This window comes from Hippopotamus amphibius, chromosome 13 (genome assembly GCF_030028045.1).
Source record: "Hippopotamus amphibius kiboko isolate mHipAmp2 chromosome 13, mHipAmp2.hap2, whole genome shotgun sequence".
In the NCBI taxonomy this organism is placed as follows: domain Eukaryota; kingdom Metazoa; phylum Chordata; class Mammalia; order Artiodactyla; family Hippopotamidae; genus Hippopotamus; species Hippopotamus amphibius.
In genome coordinates this window covers 4,335,594-4,357,901 of record NC_080198.1, presented here as the reverse complement: position 1 = coordinate 4,357,901, position 22,308 = coordinate 4,335,594, and the positions used below count along the sequence as shown (strand labels likewise).

At 47.9% G+C, this 22,308-nt stretch overlaps 1 protein-coding gene across 5 annotated transcripts in view; it reads left to right on the top strand.

Moving 5' to 3' along the window:
• IFT122 (intraflagellar transport 122) overlaps positions 1-22,308 on the top strand; it is a 67,140-nt gene that overhangs the window by 20,342 nt on the left and 24,490 nt on the right. For all 5 annotated transcript variants that reach the window (XR_009048723.1, XM_057705074.1, XM_057705073.1 and 2 more), the window contains 9 exons: positions 368-443; positions 6,144-6,335; positions 6,492-6,630; positions 7,815-8,017; positions 8,950-9,087; positions 10,467-10,631; positions 12,764-12,961; positions 17,605-17,745; positions 21,720-21,773. Coding sequence is in view for 4 of the 5 variants with exons in the window: in XM_057705074.1 (XP_057561057.1) it covers positions 368-443; positions 6,144-6,335; positions 6,492-6,630; positions 7,815-8,017; positions 8,950-9,087; positions 10,467-10,631; positions 12,764-12,961; positions 17,605-17,745; positions 21,720-21,773 (1,306 nt within the window). In the remaining variant the exon portion in view is untranslated. The remainder of the gene's footprint in view (positions 1-367; positions 444-6,143; positions 6,336-6,491; positions 6,631-7,814; positions 8,018-8,949; positions 9,088-10,466; positions 10,632-12,763; positions 12,962-17,604; positions 17,746-21,719; positions 21,774-22,308) is intronic.

Genomic DNA, 22,308 nt, shown 5'->3' with positions numbered 1-22,308 from the left:
GTATAAGAGCAACGCACCCTTGGATCTGCAACCTTGCTGTTTCTTAGCTTTGCTCCCAGGAAACTTTGAAATGAGGGGTTTCACCTCTTCGTTGTGACAGTGTCCCGGCACCACGAGCACGCGCATGCTAGGGCATTCAGTGAAGTAACAGATCCCCGGAGGGCTGAACCTCACCGGGCCCCTTCCCGTTGGACTGATTGTTGGATAGGCCCACATAACAATTTTTGGCCTCCATACTCCTGTACAACATTTGGCAATCTGACAGCCTGGCCAAGGCTTTCTTTTTCCTGTTGTTGGTTAAATGCTTAGGGCTACACTCTCAGCAGGCCATGGCCCCACATAACCTTTTTTGTCTTCTGTTGATTAGAGAGGAACATAATGATATCCTGGCTGTAGCTGATTGGGGACAGAAACTTTCCTTCTACCAGCTGAGTGGAAAACAGGTATGTAGCTCTGTACAAGCCCAGTGAGAGATACAGTTTCGGTCATGCCCATTTTAGTCTATTTTCACATTTGGAGATTGTATTATTAATAATTGTTAATAATTGTTAATAATTATTAATAATTGTACATTATTTTTACTAGCTCCTATTTATTGAGCATTTACTATGATACCAGGTTCTGTGCTCAATGCTATGTATGCTTTATCTCATTTAATTCTTACAAAACCTTGTGAAGTAGGTACTTTCATCCACATTTTAGAAATGAGTACACAAGACTCAGAGCATTGAAATATTGTCTCCAAGGTCCCACACTGTTAGTAAGTGGTGGCTCCTGGGGTTGACACGCAGCTTGGTCTGTGAAGCCTTGGTCCTAGTCATGAGCCTACCTTCCTGTATTTGATTTATTCACCCTACAAACAGTTGTGAGCAGCTGCTAGGCCAGCCCTTCACCTGTTATTAGCTGCTGCCATAGCGCTGTGTAAGTCAATGCCTCTGCTCTGCAAGAGCTCACGGGCCGGTGGGAATGCACTTGATGGCCACCAGTCCCTGTGCAGTGTGATTTGTGGCACAAGAGAGAACTGTACAGATAGACAGCTATAGGGACACACAGAAAAGATGACAGCACTGCTCGGTGGAGACAGGAGATTTTGTAGAGGTGACCTTTGAGCAGGACAGGCAGGAGTTTGCTAGGCAGAGGACGGTGGCAATTGTATTTCGGGCAGAGGAAATAGCATCTGTAAAGGCAGGGAAGGAGGAAAATATGTGGCAGTTCGGGGAACGGTGAGTTGTTCAGGGTTACTGGATCCCCAGACTTGTGGACAAAGATGGAGCTAGAAAGGAAGATGGGGACATGATTATAAAGGACCTGAATAATGAGAGTAAGGAGTTTGAACTTCATCTACTGTAAATATCCAGGAGCCATAGATCTAGGTGGGGAGTGACCGGGTCATTCCCATTTCAGAAGATTTCTTCATTTCTGTGGAGGGTGGATTAAAATAGAGAGAGCCTGGTAGCAGGAAAATCTGTTAGCAGGCAGGAGACACAGGATTAGAGTGAAGGTGGGGGTGGCTTGTACTACATACAGCCTGCTCAGTAGAGCCTTTGTTTAACAGCATCCTTATTTCCCAAAAAATGTCATCCTAGAAGGGAAGGGTTTCAGGTATGTGTAGCCTACCTTTGGGGCCATTTCTTCTACCTCATCTTACTGTTGGTCATTTCTTTTATAATTGAGTAAAGAAAAAATAAGTGTTTTCCCTGTTTCCTATGGCTGATTTCCCCAGGCCCTCATTTTTATCATCTTGCGTCTAGACCTGGCCCTATCTATTCCTCCACTTTGTGTGTGTACATCATCATTCAACCAATGTTTATTAGCGTATCTACTGTGTACCAGGCACTGGGGGTGGGTATTGGAAGTTTATGGGAACAAAAATCCACACGACACAGGGAAGGAATGGGGTCTTGTTGCTATAGTGACAATAAAGAAGAGCTCAACATGGGGGCCAGGCTGTGGGAAATACCTTGCGTGTGTGCAGCTCAAGAGCTCATGTTGGGGCCCAGAGTGTTTGAATGATAACCTCACTCCATGAGATAACTTGTCCGGGACAGTAAAGTTGTTTCCTCAGTGGGTGAGTGTCTTCTAAATCTGGGAAGGTTTAGAATTAACTGTACAGTGATGAAGTAGATCAAATCTGTACTTTTGTGTTATGCTTAGATATCACATGTATTTTTGGCATTTTAAGTCTTTGTAATGTTTAAGGGGATCTGGCTTAATAATGACAATAGGTAACATTTATTGAGTTTCAGGTGTTGTATAAACTCTTTATAAGGTTAATTGTTTTAATCCTTGTAACAACTGTATGAGGTAGATACTATTATCACCACTTTACATCTAAGAAAACTGAGGTACAGAGAGGTTCAGTAACTGCCCAGAGACACACAGTTCAGTTAGTGGCCAGGCCTGGATTGGAACCCAGACAGACTGGTACTAGAATCCATATTAGAATCTCTGTCAGATTTGTCTTGTGATGACCATTTAAAAATTGTAATCGAGTAATCAATTTTATTCTTCCAATTTTTTTTTTTTTTTGGCCATGCTGTGAGGCTTGCGGGATCTTAGTTTCCCCACCATGGACTTGCGGGCCCATGGCAGTGAAAGTGCCAAGTCCTAACCCGTGGGCCACCAGGGAGCTCCCTTTTTCTTCCAATTTTAAATGGAAAGATATAAGAAATTTTTATGAAGTACCTAAGCAATATTGGAATGTTAAAGAGATTTATTATATTTTCTGACTTGGGATTGTGGGGGGAGGTCACTGAGCTTCTTGATTCTATACATCTATGTCTTTATTATTTCACCAAATGTGGAAATTTTTTTGATTATCGTTTCTTCAAATTTTCTTCCCCATTCTTTCCTGTCCTTCTGGGACTCCAATTATACATGTTAGACCTTTTGATATTGTTCTCCAGGTCACTGAGGCCCTCTTCCCCGATTTTTTAAGTGCTCTTCTCCCCCTCTGATCTTGAGATTGGAGGATTTCTATTTCTCAGTTTCCAACTTCGCTGACTCTACTGTCATCCTCTTAAGGCTACCCAGTGAATTTTTGTTTCAGTTATTGCATTTTTCAGCTCTAGAATTTCCATTTAGTTCTTCTTTCCTGTTTGTTCATTCATTACAAAGTATATTTTCCTTTATATTCTTGACCATATGTTATAATAGCTATTTTTTTTTTTTTTTTTAACTCTTTGGCTGTGCTTCTCAGCATACTGGATCTTTGTTCCCTGACCAGGGATTGAACACGTGCCTCTTGCAGTGGAAGCTCAGCACCCTAACCACTGGACTGCCAAGGAAGTCCCATAAATAGCTATTTTTAAATTATCATCTGCAAAGTCCAATATCTGAATCATCTTGGGGTCAGTCTCTATTGATTGTCTTTTCTCTTGAATATGGTTCACATTTCTCTCCTGTTTGGAATTTTGGGTTATATTCTGAACATTGTGAATGATACAGCATAGGGAACATCTGTCGTGTTCCTCTGAAGATTAGTGTGTAGTTTGCTTTTTTTTGCCTTAGGCAGGTAGTTAACTTTGCTGCACTCAACATGTAAATTGTATCTTTCCAGTGTGGGCAGCAGCTGGAGACTCTGTTCGGTTCTTTAGCCTTTGCTAGGCTGCTTGGCATCTGCCCCACATGTGTATAGTTCAAGGAGCTCCAGATATTCAGCAGGGTATGTGTAGAATTTAGGCTTCCCCTTTATATCTGTCTCTTTTTCTGGGATTTCTCACCTCAATTTCAAGCTGGTATGGTCACTCCAGATCCTGTGCTCATTCATCAGGTCACTGACAGCACCTGCCCTCAGGCAAAAAGCCATTAAAAAAATGAGGAACTCATCTAATGCCATTTCCTTCTTCCAAATACGTTTGTGTCTTAAGTCTTTCTGCTTCTATTTGCTCTCCAGTGACTCCAGGTGGTTGTAGTTTATCATTGGTTCAGAGTTTATGGTTGTTACCTGTTAGAGAGTTGGTCCAGTGGCAGCCAGTGGGCATTAGCAGAAGCTGCAAGCCTCTGTGTCATGACTCACGTGATGTTCTAGTTTTCGTATCAGGGCTGCTATCGTTATGTAAGTACGAGGGGAACTTTTGACTCTTAGGCATTTGAAATTCTTAAAAAGGAAAATTGAATATAGTAAGTTAATAATTGCAGTTTAAATTAGTTTAAGGGAATTTACTAAGTTGTAAATGAGACTAAGGGATTTTATGGTCTTTTCAAAATTGAATTCAGTAAAATTTAATCAAAGACCCCTTTTCAATTGGTTGCTTACTTTTACTAGATTTATAAATAGGAAAATATTTGTAAGTTGAATTTAAAAAGTTAAGGAGAAACCAGGTTTTTAGAGTTATTTCTGTAATAAAGTGGTTATTAGCTCAATAAAGGTAATAAAAAAAATAGTCTTTTGCCACAGAAACCACACTCAGGGGCAGCAAAAGACTCCAGTGACAATAAGGAGGCTGGGCTTTAGTGGGGAGACATGGAGTTAAATGTGTAACTACAGAGCAGTGAGAGAAGTGCTGTGGGAGAGGCCAGCACAGGGAGGTAGGTCTAAATCAAGCCTTGGGAGGGCAGGGAGACTGGGGGATTCTTCCTGGAGAAGATGACACCAGGCAGAGAAGAAGAGGTAAAGGGCACCCTTGGCCAGGGCTGGGATGGTGTGGAGAATGGCACCTGTGACATCATGGAGGATTGAAAGAGCACGGGCCATTTAGGAAACTAGAAGAAATTCATTTTGGCTGAGAGAAGGATCTTGTGAACTAAGCTCAGGAGCTTGACCTTCATCCTGAAAGCAGAGGGGGCACCATCAAAAGTGAAAAGACAACGCAAAGCATGGGAGGGAAGTTTTACAAATCATTTATCTGATAAGGGGCTTGTATCTAGAATATGTAAAAAACTTACAACTCAACAACAAAAAGACAACCTAATTAAAAAATGGAAAAGGGATCTGAATAAACATTTCTTCAAACAAGATATACATGTAAGCACATGAGAAGATGTTCAACATCATTAGCTACCAGGGAAATGCAAATCAAAACTCACAATGAGACACCACACCACAGTAAGATGGGGAAGTTAGAACCCTTGTCCACTACTGATACGAATATACAATGGTACAGCCAGCCGCTTTAAGTCTGGTAGTTCCTGAAAGGTTAAACGTGAAGTTACTATATGACCCAGCATTCTGCTCCTAGGTATATGTATCTAAGAAAGATGAAAACACGTCTCCACAGAAATTTGTACACATATTTGTATCAGCATTATTCATAACAGCCAAAAACAGAAAGCACCCACATGTCCATCAGCTGATGAATGGATAAATAAAATGGGGAATAGCCATGCAACGGAATATTATTCAGCAGTGAAAAGGAGCGAGGCACTGGCGTAAACTCCAGTAAGGGTAAGCCAGTCGCAAAAGGCCACATAGTCTATGATTCCATTTATATGAAATGTCCAAATCTATAGACAGGAAGCAGATTAGGGGATGGAAAGAGGGGGAAGTGGGGATTGACTGCTGACAGGTACAGGGTTTCTTTTTGGGGTGTTGGAAATGTTCCAGAATTAGTAATGATGGTTACACAACTCCAAGTATATTAGAGGCCCATGAATTGTACACTTTAAATGGGTGAATTCTATGGTATGTGAAATACGTCAATAAGGTTGTTATAAAGAGAAGTAGGAAGAGTGTAGTTCCAGAATCAAGGACAGTTTTTAAAAAATTGAATGGACTTAGTTTTGTGAAATATGAGAAAAGAAAGAAGGAAGGGAGGGAGGGAAGAAGGAAGGAAAAGGAAAGAAAAAGAAAAAAGAAGCTCAGGGGAATCCTGAACCCTAGCAAGGGCTGTGCGCAGAGCAGAGCCTATGGGAGAAAGACCACCCTGGGTGCGGATCGGCTGAGGAGCTAAGACAGCCCTGCAGCAGTTGGGTGGGACTGGGGAAGACGCTGGAGGCTTTGGCCTTGTGGAAGCAAGGGGTCGGGTGCTCCAGAGGACTGGACTGCATTCATGATGGAATCAGTCACACAGGGGAGAACGCTGGTCAGCTCGCCACAATCGTCACAGCTCCCCATATAAAAGTTGGAGGGAAAAGCCCTTGATTGTATCGTGATTATTATGAATTCAGAAGTGGATTTCCCTTGGTGTGTTCTCTTTCCTCAGATTGGGAAGGATCGGTCATTGAACTTTGACCCCTGCTGCATCAGCTACTTTACTAAAGGGGAGTACATTTTGCTGGGGGGGTCAGACAAGCAAGTATCCCTTTTCACCAAGGATGGAGTGCAGCTTGGGACTGTTGGGGAGCAGAACTCCTGGGTGTGGACGTGTAAAGTGAAACCCGATTCCAACTATGTGGTAAGAGGAGGGAGTTCTTTTGTTGGGCCATTGCCTGAGTCGTCAGTGAACGTGAGCCGTGTTTAGCCAGTCGGATCATTGCCGTTTGTTCCTGATGAGTGGGAGGGTGGACTCTCTCCACAGAGAGCTGGGGGTTGACACTCTCCTTCTCTGCAGGTGGTAGGCTGCCAGGATGGCACCATTTCCTTCTACCAGCTAATCTTCAGCACAGTCCATGGGCTCTACAAGGACCGGTATGCCTACAGGGATAGCATGACTGATGTCATCGTGCAGCACCTGATCACCGAGCAGAAAGGTAAAAGGCAGGTACGGCCCCTCTGCCCTCCAGACACTGGGAAGAGGGGCAGGTTGAGAGGGCTGCTGACAGGGCAAGTGAAATAGTACGAAATGTTTCTCCTTGGTCTTTTGGAAACATGGACCACCAGCTCTTGTTATTTTGTGTGGTGGGGGGCCGTGGAGAGGATGTAGATGACTTTAAAAGCAATAAACCGTCTCAAAAAAAAAAAAAGCACGCACTCAGAAAATTTTGCAGATAATACTAAGGGGAATGTGGACTCCCTGGCTAAGGGAGGATAATGTATAACATGCCAGAGCTGGGGGTGGGGCTGACCTGCATGGGTCTCTGTGACCTGTATCCTCTCTGGTCACAGTCACTTCTGGGGTGCTTCTCCCTCAGCTCTGTCTCCACTCGCCTCCTGGTGGGTCCTTTCCCCGGAGATAAGCAGGCAGTGGGTTGCACAGGCTTGCTTAGAAGATCAGGGTTCCAGGCCTAGGGCAGTCAGTCTTCTCCTCTGTCCACCCAAGTGGCCATGCTGGTTAAATGGGCTAAGAATCTACTTATTTCAAGTGCATTAGTATCCAGATGTGCTGGCCACAGCACACTGCTGGTGACCTGTGTGTAGGGACCCAGGTCAAGGGTTGTCTTGCAGATTCAGGTAGCATCCGCTGGTCCCCACCTGGGAGCACCTCTGGTTGAAGCTTCTAGCTGTGATGGTGAGGGTGTAGGTACTTGGGCAGCTCTCCCGTTACCTTTCTGAGGACATTTTCTCCACCTGATCTGTAGCAAGAGTGTGAGAGCCTAGTGCATACCAGACACTACCTTTGGTTCCCTGTTGTCAAGGGTATTGGGTGGGAAGTGGCCAGGGGTGTGGGTAGTTACCCAGACGGGCTCCCAGTCATCAGGGGCCATTAGTGCCACACAGCGGGGATTAGATGTGTATTCATCTAAAGTGGCGGTAGCACAAATGGATTTTACTTTCCATTCTCAGTGGTAAGCTTTGGACCACAAAGGTTGTATACAACTTTGGATCTCAGTTTAGCAGAGCTGATTGTACATATTAGACACTCTGTAAAGGTTTTTTGATAAGTGTCTTCTTTAATTGCCAGTAGCATTAAGTAAATGATGGCTTTTAATTTCTCTGCCTTCTACCTTACTTAACAGCCTCTTGCTAGAGCTGGATTTTCTTTTCTCTTTGACAGTTCGGATTAAATGCAAAGAGCTTGTCAAGAAAATTGCCATCTACAAAAATCGATTAGCTATCCAGCTGCCCGAGAAAATCCTCATCTACGAGTTGTATTCAGATGACTCGTTGGACATGCGGTACCGGGTGAAGGAGAAGATTGTCAGGAAGTTTGAATGTAACCTTCTGGTGGTGTGTGCCGACCACATCATCCTCTGCCAGGTAGGCCGCGGTGGCTCAGAAGGTGGGCTGCGTCCACTTCATGCTTCCTCCAAGAATGGGGTACCCAGCTCACGGCTTTAAAATTGGTCACTAGGAAGCAAGTCCCTTTCCATCAAGCTCAGTGGCTACTCATTGCTTTCATTTCATTGGCATCTTTGTGAGTCAGACTCTACCAGAAAGTCATGGGCCATAAACGGGAGGATACTTTTTCGTATTCCAAAACACTTTGTTAAACTGGGATTATATATATATATGTATGTATTTTAATGACTTAAAGCAGATATTGATATCCCACAAAATGAAGATCGATTTTTTTTTTGGTAAACATATACACATAAAAATTTACAGTAACTTTCAGTCAAACAGCAAAAAAATGTGTGATATCACCTCAAAGTAGTAAAGGAAGTTTTCCTTCTGAGAATTTTTTTCACAGAAAAAAATTTCTCAACTTAGAGCTTCCTAAAAAATGTCTAGGTCAATGCCAGGAGAGTTTGGGAAGACTTGAAGAGAAGGCCAGTCCATCATCTTTCTTGGAAGTAGAGGTGGATTTGGTTTCACAAAACTAGGCCTGTTGGAAGTGATAACATGGAAGAAATCCTTTAGGAATCACTGGATATAAGATACTATTAAAATCTCTCTAAAAATCTAGAACTTCAAGCAGTTTAGGGGTAACACAGGTTATAGGATAGATGTGGCAAAAAGCTGTGCTTTTGGATGCTGCCTTCGGCTGTGGCCACCTGGAGGTCTGCTCAAGATGTGAGGCTGAGCTGGGCTTCATGGGGAAAACTTGCACGAAGGGGTAACGGTGCCAGGCACGGGGTCTAGATGGGTATATAGTTATTTTTCATCCCTTAGGGGTAGGCTGACCTCCTTGGGAGGGCTGGCCATGCTTATTCTGTTGAATGTCACGCAGCGCTGCACTTGCTTTCTAGGAGAAGCGGCTGCAGTGCCTGTCCTTCAGCGGAGCGAAGGAGCGGGAATGGCAGATGGAGTCTCTTATTCGCTATATCAAGGTGATCGGCGGCCCCCCAGGAAGGGAGGGTCTGTTAGTCGGCCTGAAGAATGGACAGGTGAGTGCTCCCTTGTGTCTCCCATCAGGTTGATTACCTGCAGGCAGACACTGGTGACCAGACTAGTTGTGACCCTGAGGTGGGTTCCCGGGACAGGAAAAGGGCTCCCCCACCTCATCCCACCACCGCCATTGGAGGGCAGCCCAGGGTTCCACTCTCTGAGGACAGCTTCAGGCCAAAGATGCGGTGGCCTCTGACTCATCACATGTCATGTTCCGGCGGAGCTGGCGCTGCAGCCTCTGGGCTGCCATAGAGGGTTAGCGGCTTGAAGGTCACCCAGAAGGTGGGAGACTTGTTAGAGATTTAGTTTCAGTGTCTTACTAGAGAGGGCGGCAGAGCTCATTCCTTAGGTCAGGTCCCTGTCATAGTAGTGAATGGATCAAGGCGTGTGTTCTAGCTTGTATCCTAGAGGGTGCTTGTCCTCAGGCTATTACTAGATGTTTTAAGAAAAATGGGCCCTTTGCTTAAGTAGATGTGGAAAATGTAGATTACAAAAGGTTAAACAGATGTGTTGTGTGTGTGTGTGTGTGTGTGTGTGTGTGTTCTTTGCTCAAGAGAAGAAAGTTCTAAGTGGGTTACATGAAATTTGAAAGGGAAAATATAACTGCATTAGCCCGAGAGCCAAGCTGTCTAGCAGATGGCTTGTGGCTGAGGCTTGTCAGGCCTTTTCTGGGGACAGAAGTCATGGAGGATGAGATAGCAGGGGCCACAGAGTAGCAACACCGTGGGGAAGGGGAGTCAGTTTCTTCCTCTCTGTCAGCTGTCAGTTCCAGTGCGAGGCTGGAAAGCATGGGCTTTGTGGGCAGGTGGACCTGGGGCATGTTCATCCTTAGCTACTCACTAGCGGTGTGACCCTGGGCAAGTCACGTCACCTCTCTGAGGCTCAGGTTGTACAAATGAAGAGAATACCATGTTTCACAAGGCTGTCAAAAACGGTCCATACTGATAGCTATCTCCATCATCATCTCTGTCATCCTCGTCATCATTGTTATCTTGCTGTGGTTACACCAGCTGTCTTGTTAGGGTTTATAGGAGCCTCTTCCTATGTTAGTGTGTGACTCAGCTCTCACTAGATGGTGTCTCCTAACCCTGCAGTCTGGGTAACGTTGTTAATAGTCCCCAGTCAAGCAGACGTTCAAGTGAGTTGGTCGTGTCTTGGGGCCTGTCATTACCTTGGTGACCCCTGATGGACCACACTTCTGGTCTCCTATGGAGAAACCCTGCTCCCTTTCTTTTGATGAGTTCTGTTCTCCGCACAGAGCCTCTGGTGAAGTTAGTGGGAGCTGTTCTTGTAGAGCACATGGGGTTCCTGTAGCCTGGCAGTGTTCCAGGGTATTGTTGCCGTGGTGACTCTCACTTTTCCTCTGAAATTTTGCCAGATCCTGAAGATCTTCGTGGACAATCTCTTTGCCATCGTCCTGCTAAAGCAGGCCACAGCCGTGCGCTGCTTGGACATGAGCGCCTCCCGCAACAAGCTGGCTGTGGTGGATGAGAACGACACGTGCCTGGTGTATGACATCCACACCAAGGAGCTGCTGTTTCAGGTAACCACCCCCCCGCACCACCACCCAGAGTGCCCAGGATGAGGTCTTTGCATTAGAGACCTTCCCCTAGCTTCGCAGTCCCTACAGGAGAGGCTCACGCTCTGGCTCCCAGGCGGGTCTCTGGGGGTGAGCAGTGATGTTTAGGGTGTGGGCACCACATAGAAGCGCAGAGTCCAAGAGGCCTGGCCCAGTCCGCCCCTTGCATACCAGCTGCAGAAGCTTGGGTGAGCCTTGTGGACTGTGGTTTCCTCACAGGTAAGATGAGCAAGTTTTACCTTCCTTATGAGCTTACTGTGAGCAGTACATGAATAATCATAAGTCTAAGTGGGGCACACATGGGCTTTCAGTACATGGGTTAATGTGAAGATATTTCTTTTGAAAAAGTCTGCTTCTCACCGACTGGAGGCTTGCCTGTGTCTGCAAGTGCCCTGAGATAGAGTCAGGAAACGGGACCAGTTTTGTCATCTGAAAGAAGGGAAGGGATGGGGGCAGCTGTTCCTGTACTGTTTCACAAGGATGCTGTAACAGCCAGCAAGATGTGGAGTGTTGGGGGAGGCTGGACACTACTTGTACACAGTTTGGTCCTGTGGCTGGAGGAAGTGTGTTACCGGAGAAGAGGGCCCACAGGCTCTGTGTGCAGTGCCCACTGGCTTTCTGCTGGACTCGGCGCTGCTCTTTGCCTCTTTAGGGCTTTGTGAGTGGTCAGGGCTGTTTGCCTGAAGCGAGTTCCCCCCAAAGCTGAACCCTTCCCAGACTGGCTTCCTCAGCCCCTGCAGGCTTCCCTGTGTTATGGGCAGATTGAGGACCCTTTATTAGGGCTCCTCCTTGTCCTCGTGGCAGAATCAGCATGGCAGAGGGGTGCTGCCTCGGTCGTTTGGAAGGGGATACCTGGCTACCATGAGCCCAAAGCGACTCCCTTGTAACTGCTACCTCATCACTGGGAGGCAGAGTAGTTTTGAGGAAAGAGAGAGCACAGGCTATGCCTTCAGACAGACCTGCCTCCAGTCCTGCCTTCATCACTTACTGTGTGATCTCGAGCAAGTTAGTGAACCTCTCTGAGCCTCAATTTCTCCTTACCTCTAACATGCAGCCAGTACTTGCCCCCTCACAGAATTGCTGCAGGGCTCAACAAGGTACCATAGAACCTAGCTCAGTGCCTGGCACAAGATAGGGCCCTCGGTGTTACTTCTCTTCTCTCCAGACTCAACACTCACCCCCTGGAGGTAGGTTAGCAGGCCCCCAGTTGTGAATCTGCATCTGAGCCTTGAAGGAGTGGAAGGGCATGTGTCCTTCCCAGTCCCCACTGAGGGTTCTGCAGGCGGCTGGGGAGGGTAGTTCTCCAGGCTTGCCAGGAGACACGAATGTTCCCAGCTATCTTTTTCTTCTCTGCGCGGCCCCAGCCCCCTGCAAACAAAAACAGCTACGTTGTTTTTTCACCTCGTCATAAAAGTAATCCATGCTCATTATAAACGATTCAGGCATTGTAACAGATTCTAGGCAGAAGGGTATGGACATCTGCTGGTTCCTGGGGCCCCAGAGCTGAGCAGAAAACTCTGAGGGGAAGTGAGGGGAGGGGGTGCCTCCCAGGGTGACTGTGGTTTTACACATGTGGATTGTCAATGCAGAGACAATATATTATTTTCTAGTTTTAAAAATAACTCACTGTTCCTTTTCTTACCATAAAAAACAGTAAATGTTCATGACCAAAGGAAGATTTCAGGCAAACAAAAAATATAGAAAATAAAAATTACCCACAATTCCACCCACCCTCAAACAACCACTGTTAATTCCTTGGAATATATCCCTTTAAATCTTCTTCTGTTACTGGTTTTATATATTTATTCTTTAATAGAACTAGAACCCACTTTGTTGATTTTCTCACTTATGTAATGATTAATATTTGGGGATGTTTTTTTCAAAAGTAATGCTTGCTTATTAAAAAATTCCAACACATACAGTACAAAGAGGAGCTTGCCTCTATGTCCTGTCCATTTTGTCTGATCCCCTTCTCCCCCCTTTCCCTACACCCCACTGCTGGCAACTTAGTGCGATTCAGGCTTTAAAAAGAGTCCTTGTCTGTAGGAATGGTGCCCATACCTGGGGCTGTCACCCTCACCATCTTTGTCCCTCAGGAACCGAACGCCAACAGTGTGGCCTGGAACACCCAGTGTGAGGATATGCTCTGCTTCTCAGGAGGCGGCTACCTCAACATCAAGGCCAGCACCTTCCCTGTGCACCAGCAGAAGCTTCAGGGCTTCGTGGTCGGCTACAATGGCTCCAAGATCTTCTGCCTCCACGTCTTCTCCATGTCGGCTGTGGAGGTGCCGCAGGTGACCTGGGAGCCTGTCAGCTCTTAGCAGGGGCAGGGCAGACAAGACCAGGAAAACCAGGCTCCTCCTGGTGCTTGGGAGGGGGCAGCCGTGATAGCACGGAAGGCACTCTGGACTTGAACCTGAACCCTGTCTCCAACCTTTGCAACCTGCGTGTCTTTGGGCAAAAAGCTCAACATCACTGAGCCTCCATTTCTTTCTGGTCCCCCTTTCCTGGGAGGGACAGGGATGGGTACGCAAGGTTGTCTGGCAGCAGACAGTGTTTTTCACTGAGAGCCATGCGTGGGGCAGAGTGGAGCTAGCTGACAAAGCTGGGAGTCCAGCAGGGCGTCCACATGGTGTGTGAGGGAGAATATTGGTGGGATGGGGCATGGGAGCCGAAGTCTGTGAGCCAAAAAGGGAGCATGGGCTGTCTGCACTGATCCCTCAAACCAGGAGGAGGCCAGAACAGATATGGGGTCTGGGCGGGGAGGGGCAGAAACAGACAGGAGGGCAGAGATTGACAACCTGAGTTGGGGCTGCCCTAACCCCGGCTGCCCCAGCTTCCTGTCTTCTCCCCACGTGCATCGTGCCCTCTGCAGAGCTGTCACAAATTAGAGACAAGCGCCAAGGAGAGACTAGCCCTCAATTTCCTTTCCTCAAGAGAGAATCACTCTCAATTATTATATATATAGTTTTGGCTTCATCACGTGGCTTGTGAAGTCTTAGTTCCCTGACCAGGGATCGAACCCGGGCGCCTGGTAGTGAAAGCACTAAATCCTAAACACTGGACTGCCAGGGAGTTCCCGAGAATCACTCTTAAACATTGTAGAATATATGCACCCAGACCATGTCTATATGTGCATATAATAGATGTACAATACATAATTACGAGTATATGGTTTTATATAAACATTTTTAAACAAAAGTGGAATCATACTGTAAATGTTTTGTGACTTTTGTCTGTAAGTATTGCTCTTATAGATGAAACCTCAGGTTTACTGTACTTTACTGAATGTGGGTTATAAATAGGAGAGACTTTTAATCACCTCCCCTTGCCTTCGTCTTGTGATTAACCTAACATTTATGTATTGCAGACCCATCACTTTGTATAATTACTGGCCATCAGCTAGCACTCTGGCTTTCTTACTCACATGGCTCCATGTCAGTAAATGTACTTCTCTAGCATTAAAAATACTGAGGTGACTGTAGATTCACACGTAGTTGTAAGAAATCATGCAGAGATCCTTTGTACACTTGCCAGGGTGTCCCTGCTGGTAACAGTTTGCAATTACAGTACAAATTTATCTCCTGTGTAGGTGCCGGTACCACCACAGTCAGCCCATGAGGTCCCCAGTGTTAGGTTGCCCTTTTGTTATAACCATACCCCCTTCCTGCTGCCCCCATTGTTTGTTTGGTTTTTTTTTTTAAGAACTTTTATTGAGATACAGTTAACATACAATAAACTGCATATATTTAGAGTGTACAATTTGGTATCCCAATCTCCCAATTCATTCCCCCCCCACCCCCATTGTTTTTAATGATTGCTTTTTGTCCTGTCACATGATGTCCACAGCTTTCTTAACCAACACCTGAACAGTCATGCTGTTTACAGCTTTTTCGCTATTGTCGATACTGGACATCTTTCTAGCTAAGTCTTTGCACCAATCCCAATATAGCTCCATGGTATAAATTCCCAGGAGTGAATTGCTGGGTCAAAGGTCACATCCATGTGAAAGATTTGTAGACATGTCTCCAGATTGCCCTTCAGCTAGTCTCCATCAGTCTGCACCCCCTCCAGACACCTCACCTTCACTCGAGCTCCCGGCCTTGGCTTCTTGTAAAGGGTGGGGCTGGGGTCCACTTCTCCCCCTAAGCTGATAATACCCGTGTTACTTATCGCTTTGGGAATTAATAGTGCCTGACACAGAGCAGTTATTCAATAAATAGTAGAATTAAGATCTGAGGAAAAGGAGAGAGGAGAAAAGAAAGCCAGAGAAAGAAGGGAGAGAGGTGGGCGGGAGCCAGGCAGGAGGAGGGGCAAGAACCGCCCCTGTTGGACTGTTTCTTCGCCGTCCTTGTCTGCTCCCCATCTGGAGCCCCGGCTCGACAGCCACCAGAAACCCAGTCTTCCTCCATCTTGCCCAACAGGCCATGCTGAGTGAAAGTTCTCCAAGACTGCCATCCTGCCCTCAAAGATAAGTGCAGTTTGCTGCTCCCTAACTTTGGCCAAGAGGAGCCGGAGGGGCGGTCCGGGGCTTCAGCCAAGCCCTTCAGATTCAGAAGCCAGAACCCCCCACCCCCACCCTCTGACTCCCCCACCCCCACCGTGGCTGCACCAAGGCCGTCCTGCTGATGCAGCAGGTCAGAACTGCCAAGGGTTAGGAAAGGCAGCCTCAAGACAAAGGCTATTTATCTGTCGCCTCTGCCTCCAGCCATCCTGTGGTTTTGGCCGAGAGAGGAGGGAGAAAGCAGCAGACCCGCTCTGGGGATTTCTGGTTTCCTTTCGAAATTTACATCATCTTGTGCAAGAATTGGTTAGTCAGGGCTGCCAAGTAGGGCGGCGAACCCTGGTCGGCCTCCTCAGGGCGATGGTGACTTCATGCGTGGAATGCAACAATGAGATGTAGTAGAGCTCAGAGGGCATTTGTTCGGTGAGGATATTTTTAAAACTCAGCTTTCTCAGATTGTGCCTCCCAGGCAAGCCCGAATGTTAACCATTTGTCCTGTGCTGGATTCTGCTGTGCTTGTCCAAGTCCCCATTCCACCTTCATGAGGCTCAGCCGAGGGGGCAGTTGAGGGGAAGGAGCACTGGCTTTGAGTTCTGACTCTGCCGCCTAAATCAGCCATGACCTTGGGCAGCTCCTTTCACTCTGGGCCTCACTTTTCTGTGCAATGGAGCTAAATGCACCCATCTTTCTGATTTTGTCTGGCCCACTTCCTATTATCAATCTTTAAATAGCAGACACTACAAAACAACTATATCGGAACAGAGGTTGTTCACCAAAGGAGTTTAGAAAGGAAAGCTTGTTGTTCTTGGGGAGTTTGGTTTGAAAGCTTCCGTGAGGTGGTGACACTTGATCTGAGCCCAGAAAGGTCTGGAAAGGCAGGAGCAGCAAGTGTGTTTCTGTGCTGAGAAAGCGCAGTGGGGAGGGAGCAGGCTGGCTTTTGCTTGGGACTTGCCCATTTTCAGAACACTGGCAGCCACTGGACTGGGCAGGGCCTCGAAACAGAAGCTAATCAGTTTAGCCCAAATCCCACAGTTAGGATGTGGCTGAGCCAGGCCGGAGTTCTAGCTCGGCTGCTTCCTGCTTCCTACGCTGCTGCCCCTTGGCAGGAGGAGAGGTGGATGGGGCGGCAGGGTGGAGAAGGTGAGCATTCAGAAGCAATCTTGGTGTCAGAGGGTAGAGGGGCTTAAAAAGAAACAAGTTGCCTTCAACTCTAAAGCTAAAAAATGGGACAGGAAATTTCAAAGATAAAGACCCCAAATGGAGAGAACAGCACTTCCAGCTCCATATTCGGGAACCATTAGTGCAGAGGTATTGGCTGATTGATGTCCACTGCCCAGGAAGCCAGAAGGAGAGGTGCAGTCCCTTTAGCACACTGACTGGCCTTTCTTTGTTGAAGATACTCAGGCCCAGCTCATGCTTGTTCTCGTATGCAAGAGAACGAACACACACACACACACACACACACACACACACACACACACACACACACACACACACACACACACACACACACACACACACACACACACACACACACACACACACACACACACACACACCAGGGCACAGAACTGGTCATGTTGCCCCCGGTCCAGCCGCAGGGCTTCCATGTGCCACTTCTGTGTCCTTAGCAGGTCAGCTGCCCTCTCAGTCTCCACGCAGTAGTAAGGGGGCAGTAATACCTGCTACACAGGACTGTTGGGACTGATCCAAAAGCACTTTGTAAACCTAAAAAGAGAAGTTATTAGGAACTGTTCACAGGTATCATGGTGAGGTAGCCCTACCTGACAGAGGGATGGTAGGAAGGTTCCCAGGGCCAGGGCAGTAGGAGAGGGCAGCCTTTCCTGGGAGAAGCAGGTTTCTCAGCCCTCTTCAAAAGAGGCTGTCCCAGGCCTCTTCCTCACAGTGACATTGTTCATTCTCTCAGCAAACGTAGACTGAGAGCCTGCTGACGGAGGCCCTCAGGTTGTGCACAGCCTTGTGGGGACAGGCTTGTAATTAAAATACAACCCAAGATCTGGACAAGGGGCAGAGGAGGCACAGACCCTTTCCTTTGAGGGATCAGTGAAGACTTTCCAGAAGAGGTGACATTTTAACAGGGCTTTTAAAGCCAAATAGGTACTTTGCAGAGGGCAAGGAGGGGCAAAGGCAATCCAGGCAAGGGTGGCATCTTGCGGTGAGGCCACCCTGGAGGTGGGGAAAGCCGAGGGTGGTGGTGGTGGGAGGCCGGTGGACGTTTGTGCTGCTGAATACGATGGCTCTGTGGCTGTGGAAGGGGTGGCCGAATGGAAGGCCATCAGGTGGGCCGGGGTGCGGCTGAGCAGAGTGCTGATGGGTCACTGTGGCCTTGCTCTGCGGAGTCAGGCTTTGTGTGCACCTGACTCTTCCGTTGCTCTGAAAGCAGTCTTCTTTCCTGTTGGTGAAATCCTCCAGTCTGCTCCGATGTACCAGTACCTGGATCGGAAGATGTTCCGAGAAGCCTACCAGATTGCCTGCTTGGGCGTGACAGATACTGACTGGCGCGAGCTGGCCATGGAAGCTTTAGAAGGATTGGAGTTTGAAACAGCAAAGAAGGTAAGCATCAGTCAGCGTGAGCTGGGATTTGGTCCTCGCAGGGTCTCTTGAGGAGGCAGATTCCTGCTGTCTTGGGCTCTGGTGTTAGACTCACCTGGGCTGGGGTCCCAGCTCAGCCACCTCCTAACTGTGAGCCTTAGCAGGTAACAGCCTTTCTGAGGTTGCTCATCTGTAAAATTAGGGTGACGACAGGCCCCATTCTCACAGAGTTATAAGATGTAACGTGATAATGCCTGTAAAGCTGGACACAGAAGGGGCATCTGATAGACGCTAGCTGGCAGCCTCGCTGGTGGCCATCCGTGCACAGCACCTAGCAGAGTCTGCACGTTGTTGGCACTCTGCCAGTGGTAGCTTTTAGTATGGGTACAAGCACTTACTGGTATAGGCCGCTTATTCCACAATGCTGTTTTCCTTGGCACTTTGCTAAGTACATTGGAAGAAATGATTGAGTTCTCTGATTCTGACAGCAGTGTCACTCCACACATACCTTCATGGCATGATTCATGGCCTTGATCCATGGTGTGGTTTCCTGGCTTGGTCTGTTAAAACTACAGAAATGGTTGAAAACGTTTGCCCCCTTTCCACGCATTAGAAAGAGCCCAGCTATGTCTGTGAGATGGGTTTTCATCTGGAACCCGAGGTGGGGGAATGAGTGGCTTCCAGACCCCTCTTCCCCACTCCTCCCTCCTCTCTTTTTTCTCCCCCAGTCAACTAACCAGGTCCTCATTTAGCCCATACTCCTAGCTGGTGGGCAAGGGGTTGCTGAAGTGGTGTCTGCCCTGAGCTAGGCCGAGACTTCTAGGGCTGAAAAGAGAGTGGCCAGAGACTAGGCCAGGACTCAGCAGCCTGGTTGAGGACCAGCTGTGCCCTCAAAGGCTGGATGACCCTGGCCAGCCGCTTCTCTTAGAGCCTCAGTCCTCCGACCCCCACAGTGAGGACGGTGAAAACTCTGACTGACATGCCTGCATGACACAGTGTCATTAGGCTTAACTCCTGCATTGTAAAAGGGATTCTAAAAGTATCAGTGGTTGTACAAATGCCAGCCATTATTAAAACAAGTAAATTTATCATGATATAATAATTATCTATATCATAGTTTTAGATCTACTTAGTGTCAGAAAAGTGGTAATAGAGGAGGGCCATTAGGAATTCTTAAGAATTCAGAGGAGGGAGGAAGCAAGTCTACTGAGGGAGCCTCCTCTCCTGCCCCACCCAGAAATGCCAGGAGGGATGAAGAATGACAAAAGATTCCTAGAATGTGTTCTGCTTGTTTGTTTTTAGCCTGGAATGAAATCAGAAGTCTTCCTTAGAGATTGTCAGCTCCTTACGCCCAGGAACTAAGCATCAGTCTCATCCTAGCATCAGCCAGCACTGCCTAGCATGGTGCCTTAGACCATTAGGTGCTCGGCAAACGTTTCAGTGGACAAAAACTAAACTGGAACCCTGCCCCCCCCCCATTCTGTATCCTGCAAACACTCCCTGAGAATAGATATTATTGTGTGAAGCCCACAAATTTTAACCATAGACTAGAACTATATCATTTTATCCAAATTCCGAATCCCCAGCCTTTCTTTTTTCTTTTTTTTTTTTAAGCTCTTTATTGGAATATAATTGCTTTACACTCTTGTACCAGCTTTTGAGGCACACCAAAGTGAATCAGCTGTATTTATACATATATCCTCATATCCCCTCCCTCCTGCGACTCCCTCCCACCCTCCCTGTCCTGGCCCTCTAAGGCATCACCCATCATCGAGTTGATCTCCTTTTGTTATACAGCAACTTCCCACTAGCTGTCTGTTTTACAGTTGGTAGTGTAAATATGTCTATGCTACTCTCTTACTTCATCCCAGCTTTCCTTTCGCGGCCCCCCCCACCCCAACCCCATGTCCTCCAGTCCATTCTCTGCATCTGCATGCTTATTCTTGCCCTGTCACTGGGTTCATCAGTACCATTTTTTTTTTAGATTCCGTATATATGAGTTAGCATACAGTATTTGTTTTTCTCTTTCTGACTTACTTCACTCTGTATGACAGACTCTAGGTCTATCCACCTCATTACATATAGCTCCATTTCATTCCTTTTTATGCCCAGCCTTTCTTTTTCTGCTTTGCCAAGTCTCAGGCACACGGGGATGGAGGGTGGTTCCCAGAGATAGGCCAGTGCCCCCACTAGATGGCAGAGGAGAGCTGCTTAGCACGTGGGACGGCAACCCCGAGCAGAACTGCAGATGCGGCCCTCTTCCCACACTTCCCTCCGCTTGAGGTTATCAACAGGCCTTGTGACTCTGACCGCTCCGACCAGGGCACCCCTGACTCTGCAGAATGTGTCAGGGCTGAAAAAATTCAGAAACAGGTTTCTCACGGTGGCAAATCCTAAAATCCTAGCATAGCAGAACTAGAAAGGCCATGGAGAGGACGTTGCTAGCTTGCCCCTTTCCATGAGGAAGCTGTTGGCAGCCTGGAGGTGGGGAAGGGCTGCGTTCAGGGCCCCCCAGCGTAAGGTCTCAGAGCTAGGCCTGGCACCTACAATGCTCTTTCTTTCCTCTCTGCCACTTTGCCAGACATCCCAGCCTTCCCCCTCATGTTGCTTTCAGGAAGCCCAGACCTAGAAGACAGCTTATAAGACCTCCTGTGTAGAAAATGGGTGCTTTGAGCTCTCCATCCCTTTGCTTATGTGATGCCTGCCTGACCCTTTCAAGGGCTCCCTCTTCATGAGTACCATCTGTCAGGTTCCTACCTCCCACCACTGCCCATTTCCAGAAAGTGAATCTGTGTTCTCCAGGGCATCTAGTTCGTAATTGTATAGCTCTTGGCTCAGGGAGAGTTCCCAGTGTGTTTATGTGCCTTTTAGAATATGGGCCACAGAATTGAGGAGGGGGACAAGGGCCCAGTCGTGTTGTCTGTGGGTCCCCAGCCCCTGAGAGGTGCCTGGCCCTGTGGGATGAAAAGATGAAGTCACCTTGTGGTCATCTGTGAGGCAGCCAGAGGCTGGATGACCTGCTCATTTCCCCGGCTTTTTAGGATGGAGGATGCCATGCAGCTAAGTAGAGAGGGCAGTTGGCCAGGGTTGTTGTTCTGCATTTTAAATTCTAAGGCTCCTGAACCTGCTGCCTCTTCCAGGCATGTGTCAGCCCATTTCATATGGGACGATGTAGAGAAGCACGCCTGGGAGGAAGTGCTGGTAGCAAAGCCGCATGAAGATCCTCCTGACAGGGTGGGTTATGCTCCTCTAAACCCCCTGCAGAATCTGAAAACAGCAAAAGAGGCTTAGCTGACATCAGTTTGCCTGCAGAAGGCTGCCAGGAAGTTTCTAGTAGCCCATGGGTTAAAATCTCTGGCTTTACTGCAAGTCCAAGGCAAGAGCTGCACTTTTAGGATTTACGTAAGAGTTTGCCCTCCAGGGACTTGGCGTGATTCATTCCCTACCTCCCCCTTCCTTCCAGAAACCATCTTTATTCCTTCTCAGCTTTCCCCCCTCGCCTCCCCCTGTGCTGGCACCATCGGCCCTGTGTTTGTGCCCTGCCAGTAGGCGAGGCTGTCTCCTGCTCTCCGTCCTGGTCATGTCCTGGTCACTGAGGTGGACGTGTGGTCCCTCCTCAGTCAGCGCATCCCCCCAGCTACCACTCCGATGCTGCTGCTTCAGAGGCTCAGACCGGCCTAGTCTTCCCTTTTGCATAGATGTTCCTCTAAGCCAGCGCATCAGCAACTGCAGTATCTGAGTTTTGTTTACCTAATCCCGAAGTGAGTGATGCAACCAGGGCTTTCTTTGCTTCTCGTATGGACTAATACTGGGGATAAAGCCATGCCTCCCTGGGTGGCAGAACCCGCCCGAAACACACGGTGATTAATCAGTACTTGCTTCTTTCCCTCCTTACTGGCTCACTCTCTAAAACTTGACTTCCCGCCCCCAGCCAGTCACCCACTTTTGAAGCCCGGAAGGCAGCTGATTTTATTCTTTCATTTCTTCCCCTGTAGGCCTTCACCAGAGTACAAGACCTCCGGTATTTAGAGCTCATCAACAGCATTGAGGTAAAAGATGAAGTATTCTTCCTTCTCAGGGAAGCGCAGATGTGCTGTCAGTGGTTTGCAGGCAGCTCTTCTAGCAGGCGGGGGTCTTGACATGTGAACAGAGCCCACTGGTGTCTGGGCGTCCAGGCCACAGCCTTGCTCTGAGGGGCAGAGTGCCGCTCCGGGGGAGCCAGCACTTGGGAGCTGGAAGTAGGCCTGTCACTTGGTAGCTGGGTGAGGCAGGTGGGTTCCTAACCTCTCTGAGCTTTGGTTTCTTGTCTGTGGAATGGGCTGAGACCTACCTGGCAGAGTTGCTGGGAGGATTAAACAGGTTCTCTGTAACTGGATTTCAGCCTTGTAGGGACTGTTAGCGTGTTACCACCCTGTAGAGCTCCAACAGCGTGCCGGTGTAGGAGGCATTTCCCAAATGCACATGGTCTGCACCCACCCACAGGGATGGGCCCTCGGGAGGGAGCTGGCGCCCGTGGAGCCCTGAGCTCTCCCCACAGCCCACTGGTCCTGGCCTCGTCAGCCACACCGAGAGGTGGATGTGGGC